At 35.4% G+C, this 22,883-nt stretch overlaps 1 protein-coding gene across 3 annotated transcripts in view; it reads left to right on the forward strand.

Annotated features, from left to right (window-relative positions):
* Positions 1–22,883, forward strand: part of HOOK1 (hook microtubule tethering protein 1) — a 70,721-nt gene that overhangs the window by 153 nt on the left and 47,685 nt on the right. Inside the window, exons 2-7 of one of the 3 annotated variants that reach the window (XM_082687704.1) lie at positions 225–368; positions 7,289–7,374; positions 12,032–12,104; positions 14,966–15,016; positions 16,226–16,358; positions 22,714–22,781. In XM_082687704.1, the coding sequence (XP_082543830.1) occupies positions 306–368; positions 7,289–7,374; positions 12,032–12,104; positions 14,966–15,016; positions 16,226–16,358; positions 22,714–22,781 (474 nt within the window). In that variant the 5' untranslated portion in view covers positions 225–305. Of the gene's footprint in view, positions 1–153; positions 2,911–3,128; positions 7,375–12,031; positions 12,105–14,965; positions 15,017–16,225; positions 16,359–22,713; positions 22,782–22,883 lie in introns of those variants that run through there. The other 2 variants (XM_082687705.1, XM_082687706.1) reach the window with 2 other exon arrangements.

Raw genomic sequence — 22,883 nt, forward strand, 5'->3', positions numbered from 1 at the left:
AGGGGAGGGAGGGGAGGGGCGGAAGGGGGCGGGGCTCAGGTGCAGAGCCGCGCAGTCTGGCCAGACGGGGGAGGGGGCGAGCCGCGGAGCGGGGCGGAGCGGGGACGGGGGCGGTGGCGGTGGCGAGGAGGGGGTTACGCCGGCGACGTCGGCAGCGCGAGGCTCCGCGCGTGAGCCGCGCGGGCGCTGGGCCTGGCTACCGAGCTCTCCCGGTCGGCGCGCAGGTCGTCGACGCCGGCTCCTGGCGGAGCGCGGGGAGGAGGGAGGTGTCGGTGTCAGCGGCGTCGTAGACGGCGGCCCAGACCATGGAAGAGACGCAGCCGCTTTCGCAGTCCGAGCTGCCGCTGTGCGACAGCCTTATCATCTGGGTGAGTACGAGAGGTCGAGGGGGCCGAGGGGCCCAGGCGAGTTGCCCGGCGCCCCGGGTTCTCCGCAGGTGAGCCTGCGGAGTGAATCGCACCACTTGGCGCCGCAGACTCGGCTCATTGCCCTCCGCGCCTCCCGTCGCCCTTGACCGTGAGAGTGCCACCTGCGGGTCTCGAGGCAGGTGTGTGTGTATGTTTGTGGGAGACGAGGGAGGGGTGAAGGGAGCTCTGGAGGTAGGGACGCAGAACGCTCCTCTTTCTCCCCTGATCGTGCTTCTGACAGCTGTGGCTGGAGCCTAGTGTCCATCCCCTTTACTCCTTGCCGCCCTGTTTTCTCCCTCTGGGCCACCGACTCTCTTGCCTTCTGTCTGCTGAAGAGCCTTCCTATACAGATCTTTGTGCCACTCGGGAGCGAAGGCCCCCTCCGAAACTTCCCTCCCACCGGAACCACTTTGCTCTGCTTGGACGCAGGTGGCCAAGAGGTGGTTTTGGTTCCTGAATCATGAGAGCTCCTCCAGGATCCCAGGACATCTGATTTTGTAGAAGGCATTTAGAAGGGATATTTGCACATATTTCCTGTGTGCAGAAAAAGATATGTTGGGGTGGGGGGCTTATATTTCCCTTTTCTTGCTGCCTCCCCCCTTGAGTGGACAGCATTTTCTTTAAAGAAAGAGACTTGGCATTTTCGTTTGCACTTTGTGCGTGTTTAGGGTTGGGGTGTGTGTGTGTGCGTGTTTTAAGTAGACTCTGCGCCCAGGAAGGCTTGAACTTATAAACCTGAGATGAAGTCCTTGACACTTAACCCACTGAGCCACCCAGGCGCCCCTGTGCATGTTTAGTATTTCTAATTTGTTTTCGGTTTGGACAGGCAGACTCTGTCTCCAGTGTTCCCCTCAGTAAAATTATGTCTCACCTTTTGGAGGTGCTCAGCCAGTAGTTTATAAACCTTATCGGGCAAGGTTGATACTTAATGGTGTGTCCACAAGGTGTTTTTGATGGTGCCCATCCCCAAACTTGTTGTGTATGGAGGAGTGTGTACACAATGGGATGTATACAGACTGGATCAGGAGGTAGTAATTTGTTGATGAGATTCCCTAGCAATCTCCTAATTTGAGTAATTCACAAGAATGAGAGAAATCAGAGAAGATTTCTGGCCCTGTATAAAGTCTACTGGAAATAACCGTAATTTAAAACAGTATAGAGGTAAATAGCTTTTGTTATAAGTGGAATACAAGTATATAGAATTTCTGAGTTAAAAGCAATTAGCTAACTGTTCATCAGTACTTTCATTTAAAATAAGTATTGGGATTTAGATGCTGTATTTTAAAACTGTCATGAAATGAGGCAACATTGCTTTTAATGAGGTGTTTTTGGCTAATTAAAGGGTGTATCCTAATCTGTTACTTTATTGCTTCAAACATCTGAGTTAAATAGTAAACTTAGTCTTTATGATGTCATTGACTTATATGAGGTAGTGGAGAAGTATAGGATTTTCTTGAATTGTATCACAGTATTTTAAAATGTTATGTGACTGTTTCTATTCTTTGAACTAATATTTACTCAGTTCCTACTTTGGTCAGGGCACTAAGGAAGACAGATACTGAGAATAATCAAAGAAATTTCTATTTTTTTGCTGGAGTAGTAGAGCTGTGTACTTTTACAATGAGAGGCAGTATTCCTTCAAAAACTACAAAACTGGTATAGATGACAGAGTGTAACAGGTTATTTGCTTCTCCAGTTCCCAGGTTGCTGAAGCACTGCAGAGAAGGTGCAGCGTTGTTGCCTTTACGAATGCTGTTATAGTGAAGTCTTCCTGTTGGCATAACCATGCCCAGCCATATAAAGACTAAGAACAACCACACGGCTCCATCTGTTTCTCTTTGCAAACTTTTGTCAGTACCCTGTTTGAGCCCCCAACTTTTCTCCTCTCAGGAAAATGACCTCCTCCTTATCTTTGGCTCTTGCTCTAGATCCTGTCCCTTATACCTGTTCTAAAATGTTGCTTTATCATTTATTCTCTTTCTGTATTTACAGTTTCTTCCTCTCCTTTGGTTCCTTCCTCTCTACATGTAAGCTTACTCAAATCTTCCTTACCTTAAAGAGAAAGAACAAAGAGCCGTCACTTCCTTTTAAAACCACACAGGAGACTTTCCTGTGCAGTCAAATTATTTGAGTTTTTTAATACTCATCATTTATACTTCTTGAACTGTCATTCACTCCTCAACCCACTGCACTTGAGTTCCTTTTTTCTAAGGCCTACACCTCCTGGATTTGACAAACTATGATATATTATCTTTATCTTACTTGATGCTTCCATTGTGAAATGATATTCTGCCTTAGTTTCTTCTGTCTGTTGGCTTCTCTTTACCTGTCCAGTTGATTCCCAGTGAACTTTGGTATCTTATTTTGTCTTTACCAGTCATTGCATTGTTGATGTCACTTCACTTCCCCAAGTTTTCCAAACTCTCCTGATGCCACACTCGCCATGCCTACTATGCTGCACTTTCTATTTCTTGAGGAAGTTAAGCAGTTTTTAATACATCAGGTTTTTCTTTCTTTTTTTTTTTTTTAAAGATTTATTTATTTATTTGACAGAGAGAGATTACAAGTAGGCAGAGAGGCAGGCAGAGAGAGAGAGAGGAGGAAGCAGGCTCCCTGCTGAGCAGAGAGCCCGATGTGGGACTCGATCCCAGGACCCGGAGATCATGACCTGAGCCGAAGGCAGCGGCTTAACCCACTGAGCCACCCAGGCGCCCACATCAGGTTTTTCTTAACCTTTCTTTCCTCTGCCTAGAATATTCTCTTTCTAGTTCTTCTAGTGGCTGACTTCTTTTCATCATTTGGTTCTTGGATCTGTTGTCATCTTTCCTAATCAGTTAACAGTGATTGACCTGCCTTCCCCCCCCACCCCCACTCCTATCCCTTTGTAACCTGTTACCCACTTTCTTTGTGTCTATAATATTTAACAGTTTCTGAAGTCCTCCTATTTGCTCCTTGGGGTCAGAGCCCTTGTATGACTGGTTTTCTGCTCTGTCCCCATGAACAAGAACTGGCTGGAATCTCCAATACAACATTGAATCAAAGTGGTGATAGTCAATATCCTGGTCTTGGCCCTGACCTCAGAGACTAGTATTTCACCATTAAGTAGGTTCTCGTTGATACCTGAGGTGAACTTCTAACTGTATTATAGAGGATTGATGGATTTCAGCAGTAGAAATTTCAGTAGAAATCAGGGGAAATGAATTTCTAAACATAGGGAAGAACCCCTGGCAGTAATGTAAAGGTCTCCTTTGGCAGTAGATCAAAAGAGTTAGTGGAAGACACACATCTTGTCATGATACCTCTCATCTCTTAATGTGTTCCCTACCATACTGAGTGATGTTACATGTTGAGGGGAACTAGTAGGAGATAAAAGATTAAAAATTTATGATGGGGCTAAATCATGGAGATGAGAAGATAGTTGGTAGTGGACTGTGTTCTTTCAGCACCAGACGGTGTTCTGGGACAGAATAATCAACATTAACAATTTGAGAACTCATAAAGAAAAGCTGGTTAGGAAAGAGGTGCCTCTTTTGGCAATTAAGTTATATTTTATAATTTGGAACTCATCTTAAAATAATTTTCTTAAAAATGTTATACTGCTACTTAGCAAAAAACTTAGGGCTGAAGGATAAATTTGGGCACCGTTTACAAGGTAGAGGGAGTATATGAGAGTTTTAAGTATTCATATGAAGAAAAATTTAATTCTGCCTCTCAGCTCGGTGACTTTTGGAAATTTAAAATTTTTGGACTTTGATTTCACCAATAAAATTAAGAGTTGAACCATATTTGTTTTAATGGTTTTCTCAGTTCTTGTTTTCTTTGACTTTGACAGGCAGGTGAAGGAAAAACTCGTGCCAAATATATGCCCAGATTAACAAAAAATATTGAAGGCTGAATCATTTTTATGAAAACCATGAAACTCAAAACAGTAATCTTTTTTCGGAAATGAGCATGTAGAGGAAGAGAATATGAGAATAGAGCTTACCCAAAGTTCAGTTTTCATTGGCTGTCAGTTGTGAAAATCCCCCCTTTCCCCTTGGTCTTGGTGACATTTACATTGAAGCAATTCAGGGACAACATTTCCACAGTTCTGATTATTTGCTTTATTTATAGGTAAAGAAGAAACTAAGATGGTTATTTGCCAGAACACTGTGGTTACTGAGGAAGCTCTGTCTGTCCCTTTTGGGCCACTCACTAAAAAGACTTTGGCTTCTTCACTTCTACAAAGAATATTGTGAAAGGAGATGTTTTTCCTTTGCCCTCTGTTGTGGCCTCCTTACTCATACCAAACTTTTTAATTTATTCACTCTTCTTATTATAAAGCCTTTATATTTGGCCAAATAATTCATAATCTATGTTATCTAGTTTACTTTGCAACTAGTTAAAGAACTTTCAAGAGACACTTTGATTTCTGTGTTTGTAGGAAGGAAAAATTAATCTTAATTGACATGGTGGGCGACAAGACAACTACTTAGTATATGTACATTTTTACATATTTCTTTACTACTTAATATTCTGTGCTTCTAAAATCATCCTTTTTAGATAACTTGTATACATTTTGTAAAAAGTCAGTGAAGGAAACGGTCAGTTGGAAGGGTTGAAAAGTAGGAGCCACAGTTTACCTGAAAATATGTGATTGTCTTCTTTTTAAAGATCCCCTGGGGTTTTTCTTCCCTGTACATCCATTTCATTACAAAATCCGGGTTATTTTATATTTTAAATTCCATCAATTCATTCTGTCCTTTTAGTTAGCATTACCTTAATTATCTCTTAAGCCGTCCATTTTATCAACAAGACCATTGCAGGAATCTTCTATCAGACTCAGGTGTAAAATTACTCCCTTCCTTTCTCTGTGTCACTATTGCTGCTATTCAAAATATGCTAAAGATGTCACTTTCTTCCTTACTACTCTTCAGTGATTCATCATCACCCAGAGTGACGGTTCTAAAAACCGGCGTGCACAAGAATCACTTAGGGATTTTCTGACTTAATATGTCTAGGGATTCTCATACGTATTGTTCTTCGACTCCAAACTTTGAGAAACCCTGAATCATAGTTAATTGCTAACAGCTGTTGAGCTTCCTCCGTGTGCCAGGTGCTGATCTAAGTTTGCTTTGTTTGCTAACTTGTTTAATTCTCACTACCATCTTTTGAGGTAGAAACTATTCTCTTTCCTATTATAAGGATGATACCATCAAGGGTAAGTCCAGGCTTGTTATAGCCCTCCAGAGTCCTGACCCATATCTGTTTTCTTACCCCTCGTTGGTTGTCACCCCTTCTCTTTCCTCTTTGCACTGGAAATCCAGTAATACCAAACTGTATGTTGCCTAAAAATACCATTTCTTTTCATGTATTTGCACTCTTACAATGTTTCTATTTCCTGAAGCTTCCTTGTCTTGGCCCTTTCTTTACTCAAGACCTTCTGTTCAGGCATCATCCCTAAGAAGTCTTTCCTAAATGCAGCCCTAATTAAATTAGTTAACCCCCATCTATTTCAGAACAATTTGTGCATACTGTGTCATGAGACTGGGAATGGCATTTTCTAGAAATAATTTATGTCTTTTTCTCCTCTCCTCTTAACTCCTGACTGAAACTGCTTGAGGGTAGAAAACTGGTGATTTTCCTTTGTAACCCCATCATATATTACAGTGCCCACAAGAGTAGGAGCTCAGTAAACTATCTTTGTGTGTATACTTTGAAAGTGACTGTGTCTAGATTTGTCTGTGTCACCCTTTCATGTTGTATTGGCATAATGGAGATAAATTTATAGAATCTCAAACAATCACTAAATGTGAATCATGGGGAGAGAATTGTATCAGATTAAGACAGTTAAGTGGTGAACTAAAGAACAATGATTGAATAGTAAAGGAGACGAATATGTGTAGGAAAAGAGAGTCATAATGTATTTAATTTAAGATCATTATGGGTTCAGGTGAGATTTCTAGGAAGTATATGAACCATTGTAGCTCTGTTGTAATTTGCTTTTCAGAAATTCTTCTGTCTTGTATTTGCTTATTAGAAAAATTCTTCTGTCTTGTATTTGCTTATTGCTTTCTCTCTCTCTCACTCTCTAAAGATTTATTTATTTGAGAGGGGAAAGGCAGAAGGAGAGGGAGAGAGAGCCATAAGCAGATACTGCACTGAGTGTGGAGCCTGATACAGGGCTTGATCTCACAACCCAGACAGAGATCACGACCTGAGCCAAAACCAAGAGTCACACACCTAACCGACTGTGCCACGCAGGCACCCCCACTTCTCTTTTTAGCATGAACATGAATGTTTAACATAGAGATTTGAAAAGAGTAGTATCTAAAACCGAAGTGCATAGAAACAACTTGATGTGATGGGTGGGCTCTGACTGTTCATGCTTTGAGACTAATTGTTGGATGGCAGGCTAAGGCCCTGCCTTATTTCAGAGCTCAGTGGTCAATTACGTAGTTTTAGACTTGACATTTCTAGCCTTTGTTGTCCTACCACATGATGTGAGTGAAATTTTAATTTGAAATAATAGGTTTTCCTAAAGCTCTTTTTGATGTTATTCTCCTAAAAATGAACACAGTGCTGTCTGTCTTAAGAGCATTACATGCAGCTTTCAGAAATTCTGGAATACTTCATAAACTGCATCAATGTATTTAAATATTTTAGGTATGATTATTCATGATTTTATGAATTGTTAAGTGTTTATTTTTATAAAAATATTACATAGCCATAGAAACTTATTAATATAGTTTCATTTGTTAGGCACAATCAGAATTTAAACAAGACAGGACAATTTTTAGCTCGGTCATGTTCATTTATGTATATATATGTTTGGGAGGGTTGGTAACACTACCCTGTAAGTATAAAGAGGCAGTGAAGTAATTTGCTCTATGTCATTTTAGCTGCAGACATTCAATACTGCTGCACCTTGTCAAGATGTCAAACAGCTGACTAATGGAGTTGCCATGGCACAAGTTCTTCATCAAATGTAAGTGGTGGTCTAGACTGATTCTGAAAGAATTGTAAACCCAATACCAAGGAAGAAAGCTTAGACTCACATTCTAAAAGTCACTGAAACTGTATCCTACAAAGTCCTGAGAGCCATATGGTACCAATGCACTATTGCATCTGGGAAACAAAAAGTTTACAACCTGATTATTCTTTGCTTATTCACAGAGGTCCATCTTAACTAAATGAGCAAACAGGATTCTTATCTATTTAAGAGATTTTAATTTTAAACTTGTTCTGTTCACATGTTATAGTGTGTATATATATATATAGTGTGTATATAGTTTAAATGAATGGTATAATTGCTTTTAATTTTTTCTAGTTGTATTACTGTTATTGGAAGCTGTCAGTGCATGAAGATTATTATTTTAGAGATAACTGAAATATAAATACTGGATTTGGAAAATATTAAATTTTAAAATCTATACTTGAATTAAAAGTAGAACTTCTATAACTCTACTAATAATAAAATGAGGTATAAAAGAAATTTGAAGTCAAAAATATTGAGGAATCTTAACTAATAATTCTGTTTGGGTTAGACCCATTAGGTTTAATTAATAGTATCAAAAGCTCTTAAGTCCATTATTTCCCAATTTTTGCCAAACGTTGTGCAAGGATTACGATTATAACATCTGCAATATGAGCTCTACACCTTGTAGGAACAAATGGAGCCAATTTATTAATTGATAGTCATATTGATTTTGTACTTGCTTATTCTTATAATAATCCTTCAATGAGACAAGAATCCTACCTCTGTCACTTGTTTCATAGCCAGAGATTGTTTATTTAATTGTTGCCATCATTTTGTCAAGGTTTGTTGTGATTGACTTTGAAAACCCTGTAGGTGGATTTGCCAAAATTCCTTCTCACCCTCAGAAAAACAACTTAAAATGTCAAAATTCTAGTTACTTGGCATCTTCAACATGATGTAATTTAAATAGATTTTTTGTTTAACTCAAGATTAACACGTTAAGAGACAAACTTAACATGTTAACATTTTTTTTTTTTTAGCAGGTTTTTAAAATATTATTTTGATATTTATTTATTTATTTTTTTAACATTTTTTTGGTAGTCATTCTAAAATATGCCTTCTTCCTCTGTTTTCTTAAAAATGGTTCTTAAACATTTTTTAATTTATACCCTGATTAGTTTCAAAGTGATTTCATTGGTCAGAAGGAAGCCTTCTGGATATTGACTTGGGAAAAGTCCTCATTGTTTTTTGTCGTTAGAATGTACACCTTGCCTTTTCTCATTGCAATAAGTTGTGGGTTTTGGTGTAGATGCAGCTACATTGTGGTTGGTATAGACTATAAGGCTGGTATGCATTCTTTGATTCAACAGTGCCATCTAAAGCTCTAATTTATATGTGTTGTGGTGGCTCTGATAGCTTTTCTACTGTAACATAATGGAAGAGACCTGTTTTTGCCAAGATGTGATACAGTGGCTCTTTGACTCCCTATACTGTACCTGATGAGTAGGGCCAATTCAAATTTAAAGTCTACCCTTTATCACCAACTCATTTTCCATAATCTGGTGGATTCTACAGTCACTGCTGATCCTCTGTCTCTCGGATTTTCCTCTTGTTTTCTTTTTTGTCTCTTACTGTCTACTAATACTTCTCTCCAAAAATAATATAATAGTCAACCCATTATAAAGCTCTCTTTTTTCATAAAACATAAGACTGGCCTAAAATTGATCGAAACCTCTTTTTTTGCTGTGTTTGGCTGTTTTTGCATGTACTTAGCTGTCTAAGCTTCCTTGTCATTTAAGGAATATTTAAAATTTATTTTTCTTTTTCAGTTCCTTTCTTGTTTTGTTCCTTTCCAGAAGTCTGGATTTGGATAGTGAAACTTGGAAGCATACATTTTTTCCTAGTTGGATCAGTCTCTCATATTCCTGCTAAAAGGGCACATTTTACCATATTTCTTTGAACACTTCAAGCACTTTGTATATGTTACAGTTTATTTACTGCATTGATTGCTACTGTGACTCGTATCAAATCACATCAAAGTTGTTACTGAAGATGAGAAGGGAAATTTTTCTTTCTAAGGAAGTAGCAGGATTAAATGAATAATTCTTTTATTATTCACCTGAGGCAGGTATGCTAAAGAATAAGGTCATAAAATCAATGCCTGGGACGCCCAGGTGGCACATTTGGTTACATGTCTGACTCTTGATTTCGGCTCAGGTCCTGATTTCAGGGCCATGAGATCCAGCGCCACATTAGCGTCTGCACTCAGCATGGAGTCTGTTTAAGATTCTCTCTCCCTCTCCTTCTGACCCCCTCCCCCCTTGCTGGCTCACTCCCCCACAAAAAGAAATCTTTAAAAAAAATTCAGTGCCCAAACTGTGTAACTTAGACATGGGAACCATGGGCTTATCGTTAGGGTTCTACAAGTCCCTAATTATTATCTCTGGTCTGAATACATAATCTGTGTATATCCCTTTTTAAAATATATGTAGATCTTTAAAAAGCACATGAGGAAAAACTGTAACTACAACTGCATTCATTTCCTAGGGTTTGCATTAACAAAGTGCCACAGAGTAGGTGGCATAAAACAACAAAAATTTCTTCTCTCATCATTCTGGAGGCTAGAAGTCCTAAATCAAGATATTGGCTGGGCCATCTTCTCTCCAAAGCCTGTAGGGGAGGATCATTCCTTCTTCCAGCTTCTGGGTGCCCCCACCCGAGCAAAGCTGTCATCTCTGTCTCTTCTCCATGTGTCTGTCTTCCCTCTCTGTCTGTATGTCCTCTCCTCTTCTTAGAAGGACACCAGTCATATTGGATTAGGGCCTACCCCTGATTTAGTTTGACCTCATCTTAATTTGATTATGTCTGCAGTGACCCTATTTCCAAATAAGGTCACATTCACAGGTGTAAGGGGTTAGGAGATGAGCATATCTTTTTGGAGACACAATTCAACCCACTAGAACTATAAATATTATAGCATGTGACTTCCCCTAAAAGGCTTAATTTGGCCACTTTAAACTATAGATAGCTTCTCTGCTTGTTTCTTTTGCCTTTGACTAGACATTTTTGCTAGAGGAAAAAGAGTGAGACAAGAATATAGAAACCCAGAGCCCTCAAGTACCATGTACTTGTTTGTTCATTCATTTATTCAGCACATATTTGAGCATTTGAAATGATAAATCCTGATAGCCAACATCTGAGTATTTATTAAACTATAAAACATTGTTATATACCCTATACATATGTTATTTCATTTAGTTCTTACTGTTCTGTGAGGTACTCAGATATTCTTCAGTCTATACATGAAGTGGAGGTTAAAGTCAAAGAATAAGGTAATTATCTGAAACCCTGGATTTGCATAGCTTTGGCCTGACTTTAACACCAGTGCTTGGATTCAGCTGTAATCATGGAAATCTGGTATCTTGAACCTCTCCTGATAGATTTTTACTTTGAGGTCTTAATGCATAAAAGGCCAGTTGCACATGCATCTGTACAGATCACAGTCTGATGTGTTAAGCAAGTAAACCTTTTGATTATTCAAGAAGGAAAGTGTCAGGGTATCTGTTGAAGCAAAACAACTATGTTGTGTATAGTAACCCACAGGTGTTAATTACTGTCTGTATTTAGTTGGTTAAACTGTTGAAGACAAATACCATCATGGAGTTAAAAAATAATTTTTATATTGATTCTTAGGTGTTTTTATAAAACAGTTTATCCATATTTTGCTTTCTCAGTCTTATGTCCCCTTATTGGGTGTCCCTTGAGTTTCACTGAAGTTCTGGGAAATACGAGAAAAGGAGCTAAATGTTAGGGCCAAGAGTCTAGTTAAGATATGTAGATGTGTCAGTACAAAAAAGCAAAAGAAGGGTATGTCCAGAGAGTTATGAGGTTGCATATGAAGTTTAATCTTGCTCAATTGCTTACTCCGATCAAACATCCAAATATTTGTTTAGGGTATGTATGATCTATTAGCACAGTTCACTCTAGTCAAATGTTATTCTTTAAAACCTAAGCAATCGGTATAGCAATTCTTTGTCTTGCCATTCCATATTAATATGACTTAACTTTACAAGTTTAAAACCAAATTTGTCCTTGTAGATTTCTCATTACACTTATTCTACTCAATTACAATCAAATAGATTTATTTTGGACTTTGCCATGTACTAGTATCACTTTAGGAAAATCACTTATCTTTTCTCATCTTCTTCCCTGAAGAGTAAGTTTGAGGATAATCATAATCAATCCTTTGCCACTTACTATGATATTGAAATGTTGCACTATGGAAAAGCAGCAAGCACAGTGCTTGATACAGAGTAGGCACATTAAAAATGTTAGTTTTCTTCTTTTTTTCCCCCTTGAGGATTGGGACTTTTACATCTGCCTGCCATCAGAGTATCTAATATGACATACTTAGTAAATGTTTATTAAATTGAAAATGTTAATGAATTAAGAAATCATTAATGAAATGTTAATGAATTAAGAAATCACAAAAGAAATCCTTAGGAATCACTAAAAATTCAGTGGATTCATTTAAATAATATTTACTATTCTTATTAAGGGGAGGCTTTAGGATATAAAATATTGTTATAACATAATATTTATTTAATTTAGTAGTTTCTATGTAACAAAAACATTTTAATATTTTCCTTTTGTATTTTTGTTTCAGTGATGTAGCTTGGTTCAATGAATCTTGGTTAAGTCGAATTAAAGAGGATATTGGTGACAACTGGAGAATAAAGGTATGCAGAATAAATAGTAGAAGCATTTAATCCAAACAGTGATTTTAAAATTAACACTAAGATCAATTAAATCTTTTTAAATAAATTAACCTAAGGGTGCATTTTATTGTGTACAGTTTGAGTTTGACACATGTATATTCCTATGTAACTAGCATTGTAATTAGATGTGGAACATTTCCATTAACCCAAAACATGCACTTATATGCATCTTCCCAGTTAATCCCCACTCCTCGCTTGGCCCATGAATCTGCTTTCTGTCACTGTAGATTTCTAGAGTTCCATATAAATGGAATCAGATGGTATATATTCTTTACTATTCTTTGTGTCTGGCATTTTTCAGTCACTGATGTTTTTGAGACTCATCCATGTTGCCTGTGTTAGGAATTCTTTCCTTTTTCTTTTTTCCCCTGAGTAGTGTTTCAGTACATCAATACACCACAGTCACCTACCCATTCACCTACTGATGGATCTTGGAATCGTTTCTGTGATAGTTGTTCTTAACTATTTTGATAATAATATATGTTAATGACTCTGATCTTTAGTGATGTATCCTCTTTCTCTACTGATGTTGGCAATTTATGTTTGCCTTTTTTTTTTTCTTGATAAGTTTGACTTGACATTTTTCAAATTTGTTTGGTTTCTTCTTAAGAACTAGCTTTTGTTTTCTATTCCATAGATTTCCTCTCTGTATTATTTCCTTTCCTCTACTTACATATTCTCTTTCTTTTTCTTGTGTCTTAAGGTGGGAAATGAAATCCCAAGTTTTAGTCTTTTATTTTCCCAATATTAAACATTGCCTTACACATCCCACACATTTTGACATACTGTGTTTCTGTTTTCCTTAAGTTCAAAATTATTCATTTCCCATGGGGTTTCTTTCGACCCACAGGTAGATTAGAAGTAGGTATTTCAAATTATAAATATTTGAGGATTTTTAAGGTACTTTTCTTATATTTATTTATTTCTAATTTAGTTCAGTTTTTGTTTGATAACATAACTCTATATTGAGAAATTCTTTTACATTTATTGAGACTTATTTTATGCCTAACATATGGTCTGTCTAGGTACTGTTTTTTGTGTACCTGAAAACAACATGTATTCTGCAGATGGATTATGTTAAATGTATTGATAGTACTATTGCCTCTTTTATACTTTATTGATTTTTCTGGCTGATTATTCTATCAGTTATGGAAGAGGAGTCCTTAAATTTCTAACAATAATTATGGATTTGTTGATTTCTCCTTTCAGTTCTGCTAACTTTTAAATCATATAATTCAAATCTCTGTTCTTAAGTTTATATACATTAATTTTTGAATGTCTTATTGATGAATGAATCTGTCATTATGAATGGCCTTTTTTAAATCTCTGGCCATCTTTGTTCTGAAGTCTTAATTTGTCATATATTAAATTAATAATTAAAATTAAATTTTATTATTTTTTGCTTTAGTGTATCTTTTTTTAAATTATTTTAATCTGTCTTTATATTAGGTCTTTTGTGTAGATGCCTAACAGTTGAGTCTTCCTTTTTTTATCTAGAGACCATCTCTATTTTTTTCTTTAAGAAAAAAAGAGAATCTTCCATTTCTCTTCTTATATTCCCGTTTTCATTTAAATCCATGAACATTTTGAAGCTAGCAGTTTTAACATTATTGTCTTCTTATTCTTTCATTTCTCATTTCTTGGCACATTTCTATTGACTGAGTTTTCTCCTTATGATCCACATTTTCCTGTTTCTTCACATGTGTACTAGTTTTTATTGGGTGCTAGACAGTATGAATTTCATTGTTGAGCACTGAATTTTGTGTTTTCCTTAAAGAATGTTGGACTTTGTTCTTGCAGGCAGTTAAGATAGTTGGTGAATTGGTTTGATCCTTCCAAAGCTTCGAAGGTTAGGAGACAGATCTAGATTTATTTTTCCTCTAGGGCTAGATTAGACCAATTAGCAAGGTGTGACCTTTCTGGGTCTTTAGTGAGTGCTTGTCGATGCAGATAGTCTCTTCACTCTGACTGGTGGGAATTTCAATGTTTATGGCCCTGTGTAATCTCTGGGAATTGTTTCACTTAAATTTCCTTGAATTGTTTTTTCTTGGGAGTTATTCTTGACTGGGAAAAAAAAATGAAAAAAAAGTGAAATTATTTTTGTTTAATCTCAGTGAGTTTCACCCATGCACATGTGAATTGGTATTCAGCTGAAAGTGACAAACCACTGTGCAGATTTCTGAAGCATTTTCTCTCCATAGTGCTTACCTCTTTATTTGTCTGCCCCGCAAATTCTAACTCTCTTGGCCTTCCTGAACTTCTGATGTCTATCTCCTCAACTCAGTGAGAACATCAGGCTTTGTTTAGTTTCTACCAGTTTATTTCATGGAATGAAAATTGCCTCCCGAGAGAAATCTTGGGCTAGAGTCGGGCTCATCTTTTTTGTTTTTCTTCTCTCAGAAATTAGAGTTCCACAACTGTCTAGTGGATAAAGCTTAGAAAACATTATTCCTTGCATTTTGTCCTGTTATCTGTTGTTTGTGTCAAGAAAATAAGTAGAAACCCTGTTACTCACTCGTGACTTGGAGATGGACATGCTCATAGCTAAATCTTTAAAGTTGGTACTCCACTGCACCTCACTTTAAGTAGAACTACTCTGGTTAACCTGCAGAAGCATGAAGACACTTTTAATCAAACTTTGATCAAAGATTTCATGTTTAAAAATATCATATGCTTGTATTTATAAAACTCTAATACATGTTTTTTTATTGTCATTTTTATGAGGCCAGAGTTTCTATATGTCTTTCACCTTGGCATAAATTTTCTTTCATTACTAATTTGAAATAATTTATTGAATTCTTACTCTTTTTTTTCCCCACTAGGCTAGTAATTTAAAGAAGGTACTTCAAGGAATTATGAGTTATTACAGTGAGGTATGAAAAAATTTGACTTTGTTTAAATACAGAATTCTATATGATATTTATATCGACACCAGAAAAAATAACCTGGGTTTTTGTTTATAACATCTTACTAAAACGTAATTCATAATTAGAATATTGTTTTTTTGCTATTCTCAGAACACTCAAATTTTGTGAACATGAACAGGCTTAAACATAATTTATTGATTTGTAAAATAATGTTGCTTCTATATTAATACATTTGATATTTGTTATTTTCTCCAAGAGAATTAGCTTCATTTCTAAATGATTTGATTTTATGCAATGCTATAAAGTAGACTTTATAATTAAATTGAAGTTTTTCCTATGGAAAGTATTATTTTGACATTTCTTCTCAATGCAAACAGCAGCAAAAGTATACTGTGAAATTATGCTTTTGTACAAGTAAATTAGGAAAAAGGCAAAATGAAAGTTGTATTAGTGTCACTTCAGATAGTACTATTTAAGTAGGTTTTTTTTCTTATTCAGTATCATAACAAGTTCCCCAGTATGATTATTTGATATAAGAAAGCTTATTGCTTATGTTTGAAAACTTTTGGTTTGCTTTTGCCATCAAAAGACCTGGTTTCTGTTTTTTAAAGTTGTCACATATTTATACTTGTAATTTTTTCCAGCAATTTTAAGACTGAAATTTTTCAACCTATTAATGCCTCAAACTCATTTTAGAGCTATTTTAATGCCAAAAAAACTTTTTAATGAGCTAAAAAAAAAAAAAAAAGGAAAAAAGGACAGATAAAGCTAGGAAAGATTAATCCAGTTAGATTTGCTGTTTTTGCTGTTCATTTGCAAGTGTGATGGTTTATATTGTGTTTTTCTATTAATCAGTCATGCACCAAAATATGCTTATCTTTCAGCTTAACATAAATCTGTTTATTTTTGGAAAGGCCTAAGTTTTGTCATAAAAGATCAGTCTAGGGCTTTCTTAATCCCTCTGATGGTGGGATCAAAGGATATTGGATGTAAAATCATTTTAGTTGCTGTTGGTTGGTTACTCAAAATTCTGGGATGCTGCTTGAGCTTTGCCAACTGGTTTTAGTCAATAATTATGGATTTATCAATTTGTTAATTTATCGGAGCCATTTCATAATCCTATTTTTAATTTGTTTTCCTTGTAATAGTTAAAGATAATAAATTCTTTGTAATCTACAGAAATGAGTGATCTAATTTATTGTCTCAATACTGCAGTTTTTGGGGCAGCAGATTTCTGAAGAACTTATCCCTGATTTAAACCAAATAACTGAATGTTCGGATTCTGTGGAGCTTGGGAGATTGCTCCAGCTTATTTTAGGTTGTGCAGTCAATTGTGAAAAGAAGCAAGGTAAGTGAATTTCAGTTAATTCAAAGTTTATTTGGGGAAGTTTGCTTTCTAGAAATAACCTACATTGTTATAGAAAGTAGTACAACAATTTACTATTGTATCTTGTCACAGAGTACCTGGAAATGTAACCAGGAGATCTTAAGCCTAGCCCAGTTCTGTCATTAAAAAGCTACAAATCTTGAGTATTCTATTAGTATCTGGATTCTGAGATTTATAATCAGTGACCAAATTAAATGTGTTTTAGTTTAATTAATTTAATTTGCATATTCAGTGCTTAGGACTTAGTGGACATTCAGTAAAAATTTTACTTATTTATCTGATACATTTTTCTGTTTCACATGTTAAGAAGCTTAGGTTGATTCAGATTTTTGTAAATAAATATGCAGATACTAAATTATAATCCAGGCTTCTTCAAGTGATACTCTGCTCTTTTCAGAAGAATGCCTGTCTAGTGTATCCTCCAGTTAAGCGGTCTGATGACATAAATGGAATCGGTATATTATACTGGTAGATACAAATGGTGTGATCAATATCCTAATGAGTACAAAAAAAAAAGATCATTTTTGGTTGGATGTAGTGAAGTGATGAACTGAACAGACCAAGATTTACTTCTCTCAGGGCTTACATCAGGCTGGGTGGTGAGATTTTTGATGCTGATGTTTTTTATGTGATTCGTCCAAACCTGGTCTTAGTACATCACCTTTATAAGAATATGTTGGGTACTTAAGTTTGTATAGTACTTTAAACCAGGACCTTAGAAGACAAATTCAGTCTTATCTAACTAATGAAGTAAGAATATGAGACCGGTTAAATTCAGTAAGAACAAATTTAGGACAGAGAAAAAGAAAATGCATGAAATTAATATCTTATTGATAAAAAAGAACAAGGACTGAGTATCAGAAAACTTTGGTATTAGTCCATCTCTATCATCAGCTAGCTATTTTTTTTCCTAGGGCAGGTGTTTTTCGTTAGGCGTTTATTTTTCACTTAGAGATAGTGTCAAAGATCTATATATTGGGTTTTTCCCCACAAAATAAGAAGAATTTGCTCATGGTAAACATCCATAAATGTTTAATTACATATTGACAAATAGCAATTAATTTATAAATCTAGAATTTTTCTGTTCTTATCCTTCTTATTTTTTATTTAATTAATGCTTCATTTCTATTTCAGTTACTGGTTATTTATAACATTTTTGCTTAGTTTAATTTTAATTTTATTTTTTATTTTTATTGATGTATAATTGACATTCATTAGTTTCAGGTACATAATAAATTGATTTTGACAATTCTGTACATTACTCAGAGCTCACCAAGATAAGTTTAGTTACCATCTATCACCGTACAATGTTATTGCAATATTATTTAATATATTTATTTAATATATTCCCTACTGTGACTCATTTATTTTATGAGTGGGAATTTGTACCTTTTAATCCCTTCTATCTGTTTAACCCATCCTCTCACTCACCCCTTCTCTGACAACCACCAGCTAGCTCTGTGTTTAGGAGTTTGTTTGTTTTGTTCTGTTCTGTTCTATTTTGTTTTATTTTAGATTTCACATGTAAGTGAAATCATTTGGTATTTGTCTTTATTTGACTTACCTCACTTACCATTAAACATTTTGGATCTATCCATGTGATTGAAAATGCCAGATCTCATTCTTCTTTTATGACTGAGTAATACTCCACTGTGTGTGTGTGTGTGTGTGTGTGTGTGTGTGTGTATGTGTGTACTACATCTTCTCCATTCATCTATTGACAGACATTTGGGTTGCTTTCATATCTTGGCTATTATAAATAATGCTGCAGTAAACATAGGGGTGCATATATCTTTTTGATTTAGTGTTTTGGTTTTCTTTGGGTAAATGCCCAACAGTGGAATTACTGGATCATATGGGATTTCTCCTTGTTTTTGAGAAACCTCCATACTGTCATCCACAGTGATTGCACCAATTTATATTCCTATCAGTAGTACACGAGTGCTCCTTTTTCTCCACAACTTCACCAACACTTGTTTCTTGTGTTTTTTATTTTAGCCATTCTGACTGTTGTGAGGTAGTATGTCATTGTGGTTTTGATTTACATTTCTGTGATGACTAGTGTTGTTAATCATCTTTTCATGTATCTGATGGCCATTTGTATTTATTTTCTGGAAGAGTGTTCAGGCCCTCTGCTCATTCTTTAATGAGAATGTTTGTACTTTTGGTGTTGAGTTGTAGTGGTTTTTTGCATATTTTGTATATTAACACCTTATTGGATACATCATTTAAAAATATCTTCTCCTGTTTAGTAGGTTGCCTTTTCGTTTTGTTGATGGTTTCCTTTGCTATGGAAATGCTTTTGTTTTTGTACAGTCCCAGTAGTTTGTTTTTGCTTATCTTTCCGTTGGTTGAGGAGACATATCCATAAATATGTTGCTAAGTCCAAGAGATTACAGCCTATGTGTTCTGTTAGGAATTTTATGGTTTTAGGTCTTCAATCCGTTTTGAGTTTATTTTTGTGTATGGTGTAAGAAAGGGGTCCACTTTAATTATTTCACATGTAGCTGTCTAGTTTTCCCAGCATCACTTATTGAAGAAACTGTCTTTACTCCATTGTATATTCTTGCCTCCTTTGTCATAGATTAATTGGCCATATAGGTGTGGATTTATTTCTAGGCTCTGTATCCTTTTCCATTGATCTATGTGTCTGTTGTTAAGCCAGTACCAGACTATTTTGATTACAACATCTTCGTAGTATGTCTTGAAATCTGGGATTCTGATACCTCCAGCCTTGTTTTTTCTCAAGATTTCTTTGGATATTCAAGGTTTCTAGTGACTCCATAGAGTTTTAGGGTTATTTGTTTGTGTGAAAAATGCTGTTGGTATTTTGATAGGGATTGCAATGAATCTGTAGATGGCTTTGGGTATTATGGTCATTTTAACAGTATTCTTTAGGTCTGTGAGTATGGTATATCTTTCTATTGGTTTGTGTCATCTTCAATTTCTTTCATCAATTTTTTAAAGATTTTAGAATATAAGTCTTTCACTTCCTTGGTTAAATTTTTTCCTAGGTATTTTATTTTGGTGTAGTTGTAAGTGGGATTTTCTTAATATCTGTTCCTGCTACTTCATTATTAGTATATAGAAACAAAACAGATTTCTATATATTAATTTTGTATCCTGCAACTTTACTGAATTTATTTATTCTGATAGTTTTTTGGTAGAATCATTAGTGTTTTCTATATATTGTAGCATGTCATCTGCAAATAGTAACAGTTTAACTTCTTCTTTACCACTTTAGGTACTTTTTATTTCCTTTCTTGTCTGCTTGTTGCAGTGAGGACTTCCAGTACTATGTCAAATAAAAGTAGTGAGAATGGAAATCCTTATCTTGATATTGATCGTGAGGAAAAACTTTCATTGTTTTACCATTAAGCATGATGTTACCTGTGGGATTTTTAGATATGTCCTTTATTATGTTGTGATACGTTCTCTCTAAACCTACTTTGTTGAGAGTTTTTATCATGAGTGAATATTATACTTTGTCAAATGATTTTCTACATCTATTGAGATGATCACATGGTTTTTATCCTTCCTCTTGTTGATATGATGTATCACATTGATTTGTGAATACTGAACCACCTTTGGGTGCCTGGAATAAAGCTCACTTAATCATGGTGAATGTTCCTTTTTATGTGTTACTGAATGTGGTTTGCTAATTTTTTTGTGTGTGTGTATTCTTTTTTTTTTTTTAACTTCTTTTCAGCATAACAGTATTCATTGTTTTTTCATTGTTTTTGCACCACACCCAGTGCCCCATGCAATCCATGCCCTCCTTAATACCCACCACCTGGTACCCCGACCTCCCACCCCCCCACCCCTTCAAAACCCTCAGGTAGTTTTTCAGAGTCCATAGTCTCTCATGGTTCACCTCCCCTTCCGATTTCCCTCAACGCCCTTCTCTTCTCCATCTCCCCGTGTCCTCCATGTTGTTTGTTATGCTCCCCAAATAAGTGAAACCATATGATAATTGACTCTCTCTGCTTGACTTATTTCACTCAGCATAATCTCTTCCAGTTCTGTCCATTTTGCTACAAAAGTTGGGTATTCATCCTTTCTAATGGAGGCATAATACTCCATAGTGTATATGGACCACATCTTCCTTATCCATTCATCCGTTGAAGGGCATCTTGGTTCTTTCCACGGTTTGGTGATTGTGGCCATTGCTGTGGTTTGCTAATATTTTGTTGAGAATTTTTGCATCTATGATCATCGGAGATATTGACCTCTAATTTTCTTTTTTTGTAGTGTCTCTGTCTGGTTTTGATATCAAGGTCATGCTGGCCTCATAGAATGAATTTGGAAGTTTTCCTCCTATTTTTTTGGAATAGTTTGATAAGAATAGGTATTAACTACTCTTTAAATGTTTGGTAGAATTTACCTGTGAAGCCAGCTGGTTTTGGATGTTTGTTTATTGGGAGTTATTTTTTTTTTAAATTACTGATTCAGTTTCAGTACTTAGAATAGGTCTGTTTAAATTTTTTTATTTCTTCCTGATTACATTTTGAAAAATTGTATGTTTCTAGGAATTTATCCATTCATTTCTTACAAGTTGTCTAATATATTAGCATATAGTTTTTCAAAATATTCTCTTGTAATTCTTTGTATTTCTGTGGTTGTCAGTTACTGTTTCTCCTCCTTTGTTTCTGATTTTTAAAAATTTTTAAAAGATTTTTATTTATTTATTAGAAAGAGAGAGAGAGAATGAGAGAGGAGAAGGTCAGAGGGAGAAGCAGACTCCCCATGGAGCTGGGAGCCCGATGTGGGACTCGATCCTGTGACTCTGGGATCATGACCTGAGCTGAAGGCAGTTGCTTAACCAACTGAGCCACCCAGGCGGCCCATTTCTGATTTTATTTATTTGAGTTGACTCTTTTTCTTGATGAAACTGGTTAAAGGCTTCTCAGTTTTATGTTTTTAAATCATCTTATGGTTTCATTGATTATTTCTATGGTTTTTTAGTGTCATTTTTTTTTTCCACTCTAATCTTTATTATTTCCTTTCTTCAACTATCTTTGGCTTTTGTTTACTTTTCCTTTCCTAGTTTCTTTCAGTATATGGTTACGTTGCTTGAGACTTGTTTCTTGAGATGTGCCTGGTTCACTATAAACTTCCGTCTTACAACTGCTTTCGCTGTATTCCAAAGATTTTGGACTGTAGTGTTTTGGTTACCATTGTGTGTCCATGTATTTTTTTTTTTTTTATTTCCTCTGATTTCTTTGTTAACCCATTGATAGTTGAATAGCTATTGTTTAGTCTCCTTGTATGTGTGTTCTTTTAACACACCTTTATACATTGTAGGGAAAATTGAGTTCAAAATGATTCCAAGGTATAGCAGCAATCTCAGTTTTGAAAGAATGAATTTGTTTGGCTAGTAGTACCCGGTTTATCTTGGTGGGGGAAAAAATAATTTTTTTGAAGGTTTTAGCAGGCTTGAAACACTCCATTTTCCAGAAAATCCAGTTAAAGGAAACAATTGCATCTCTGTCCTTTCTCTACTTAATTCTTCCCCTTTCCCAACCACTCCCTACTTAGTGATCAGGTGCATACCAGAATCTATCAGAATCTTTGTCCGGTTCTTGGCTTTACAAATAAAAGAAAGACAAGAACTTTCAGAAGTTTTCCAGAAGAATTATTAAAACAATAAAAGCATTTGAAAATATTAAGCTTTTTTTTTTTAAATTGGGAATTTTTTGGAAACTGTTTTAGCTAGAGAACGTAATTGTAGTGGATTATGCAAATATAAAATATGCAAAAATATGAAACTTTTTTTCATATTTTTGAATATGGTTCAAATAAGAAATGGTTTCTCATCTCTTATTGGGACAGAATCATCTTACTGCCTGTGTGTGGTAAGGCATAGATGAGGCTTGATGAATATGAGCATGCATTTAAGGAGGTTATATAAGTCCCTTCTTTAAAAGCCTTCCTGAAATGAACTAAGTAGGTGATAAAATGTAACTTTCTAGGCCGAAGATTTAGGAATTCACTTAATATGTATGGATTCATCCTGTAATAGTGAATATATAACAACAGGGAGGAAATTGTCATAATTGTTTTAAGATTATAATTTCTTCTCTTTCTCTTATAAGAAAATTAGAGGTTTCTTCTTTATGAAAAATAAAATGTTTAAAAATATGAATATTTTTAGTTCTGATTATCTGATTTTAATGGACCTATTTCTTGTGGAAAAATACTTGCATAAAGAAGTGTGTATAATAAATGAACTTTTATGCTGTTAATTGAATGACTAAAGTTCCATGGGTAAAGAGTAGATTTTTATCAGATTTGTTTGTTTGTTTTTGAATCACAGAACATATTCAAAATATAATGACACTGGAAGAATCTGTTCAACATGTGGTCATGACTGCTATTCAAGAGGTAAGTTTTTATTTTGTTTACATATATATGAAAATCCTTAACCAAATGACACAAAATTTTTCACATAAAATCTTATGGATGTATGTTTTTCTTTATTTGTAC

This window comes from Mustela nivalis, assembly GCF_964662115.1.
Source record: "Mustela nivalis genome assembly, chromosome: 10".
Taxonomy (NCBI): Eukaryota; Metazoa; Chordata; class Mammalia; order Carnivora; family Mustelidae; genus Mustela; species Mustela nivalis.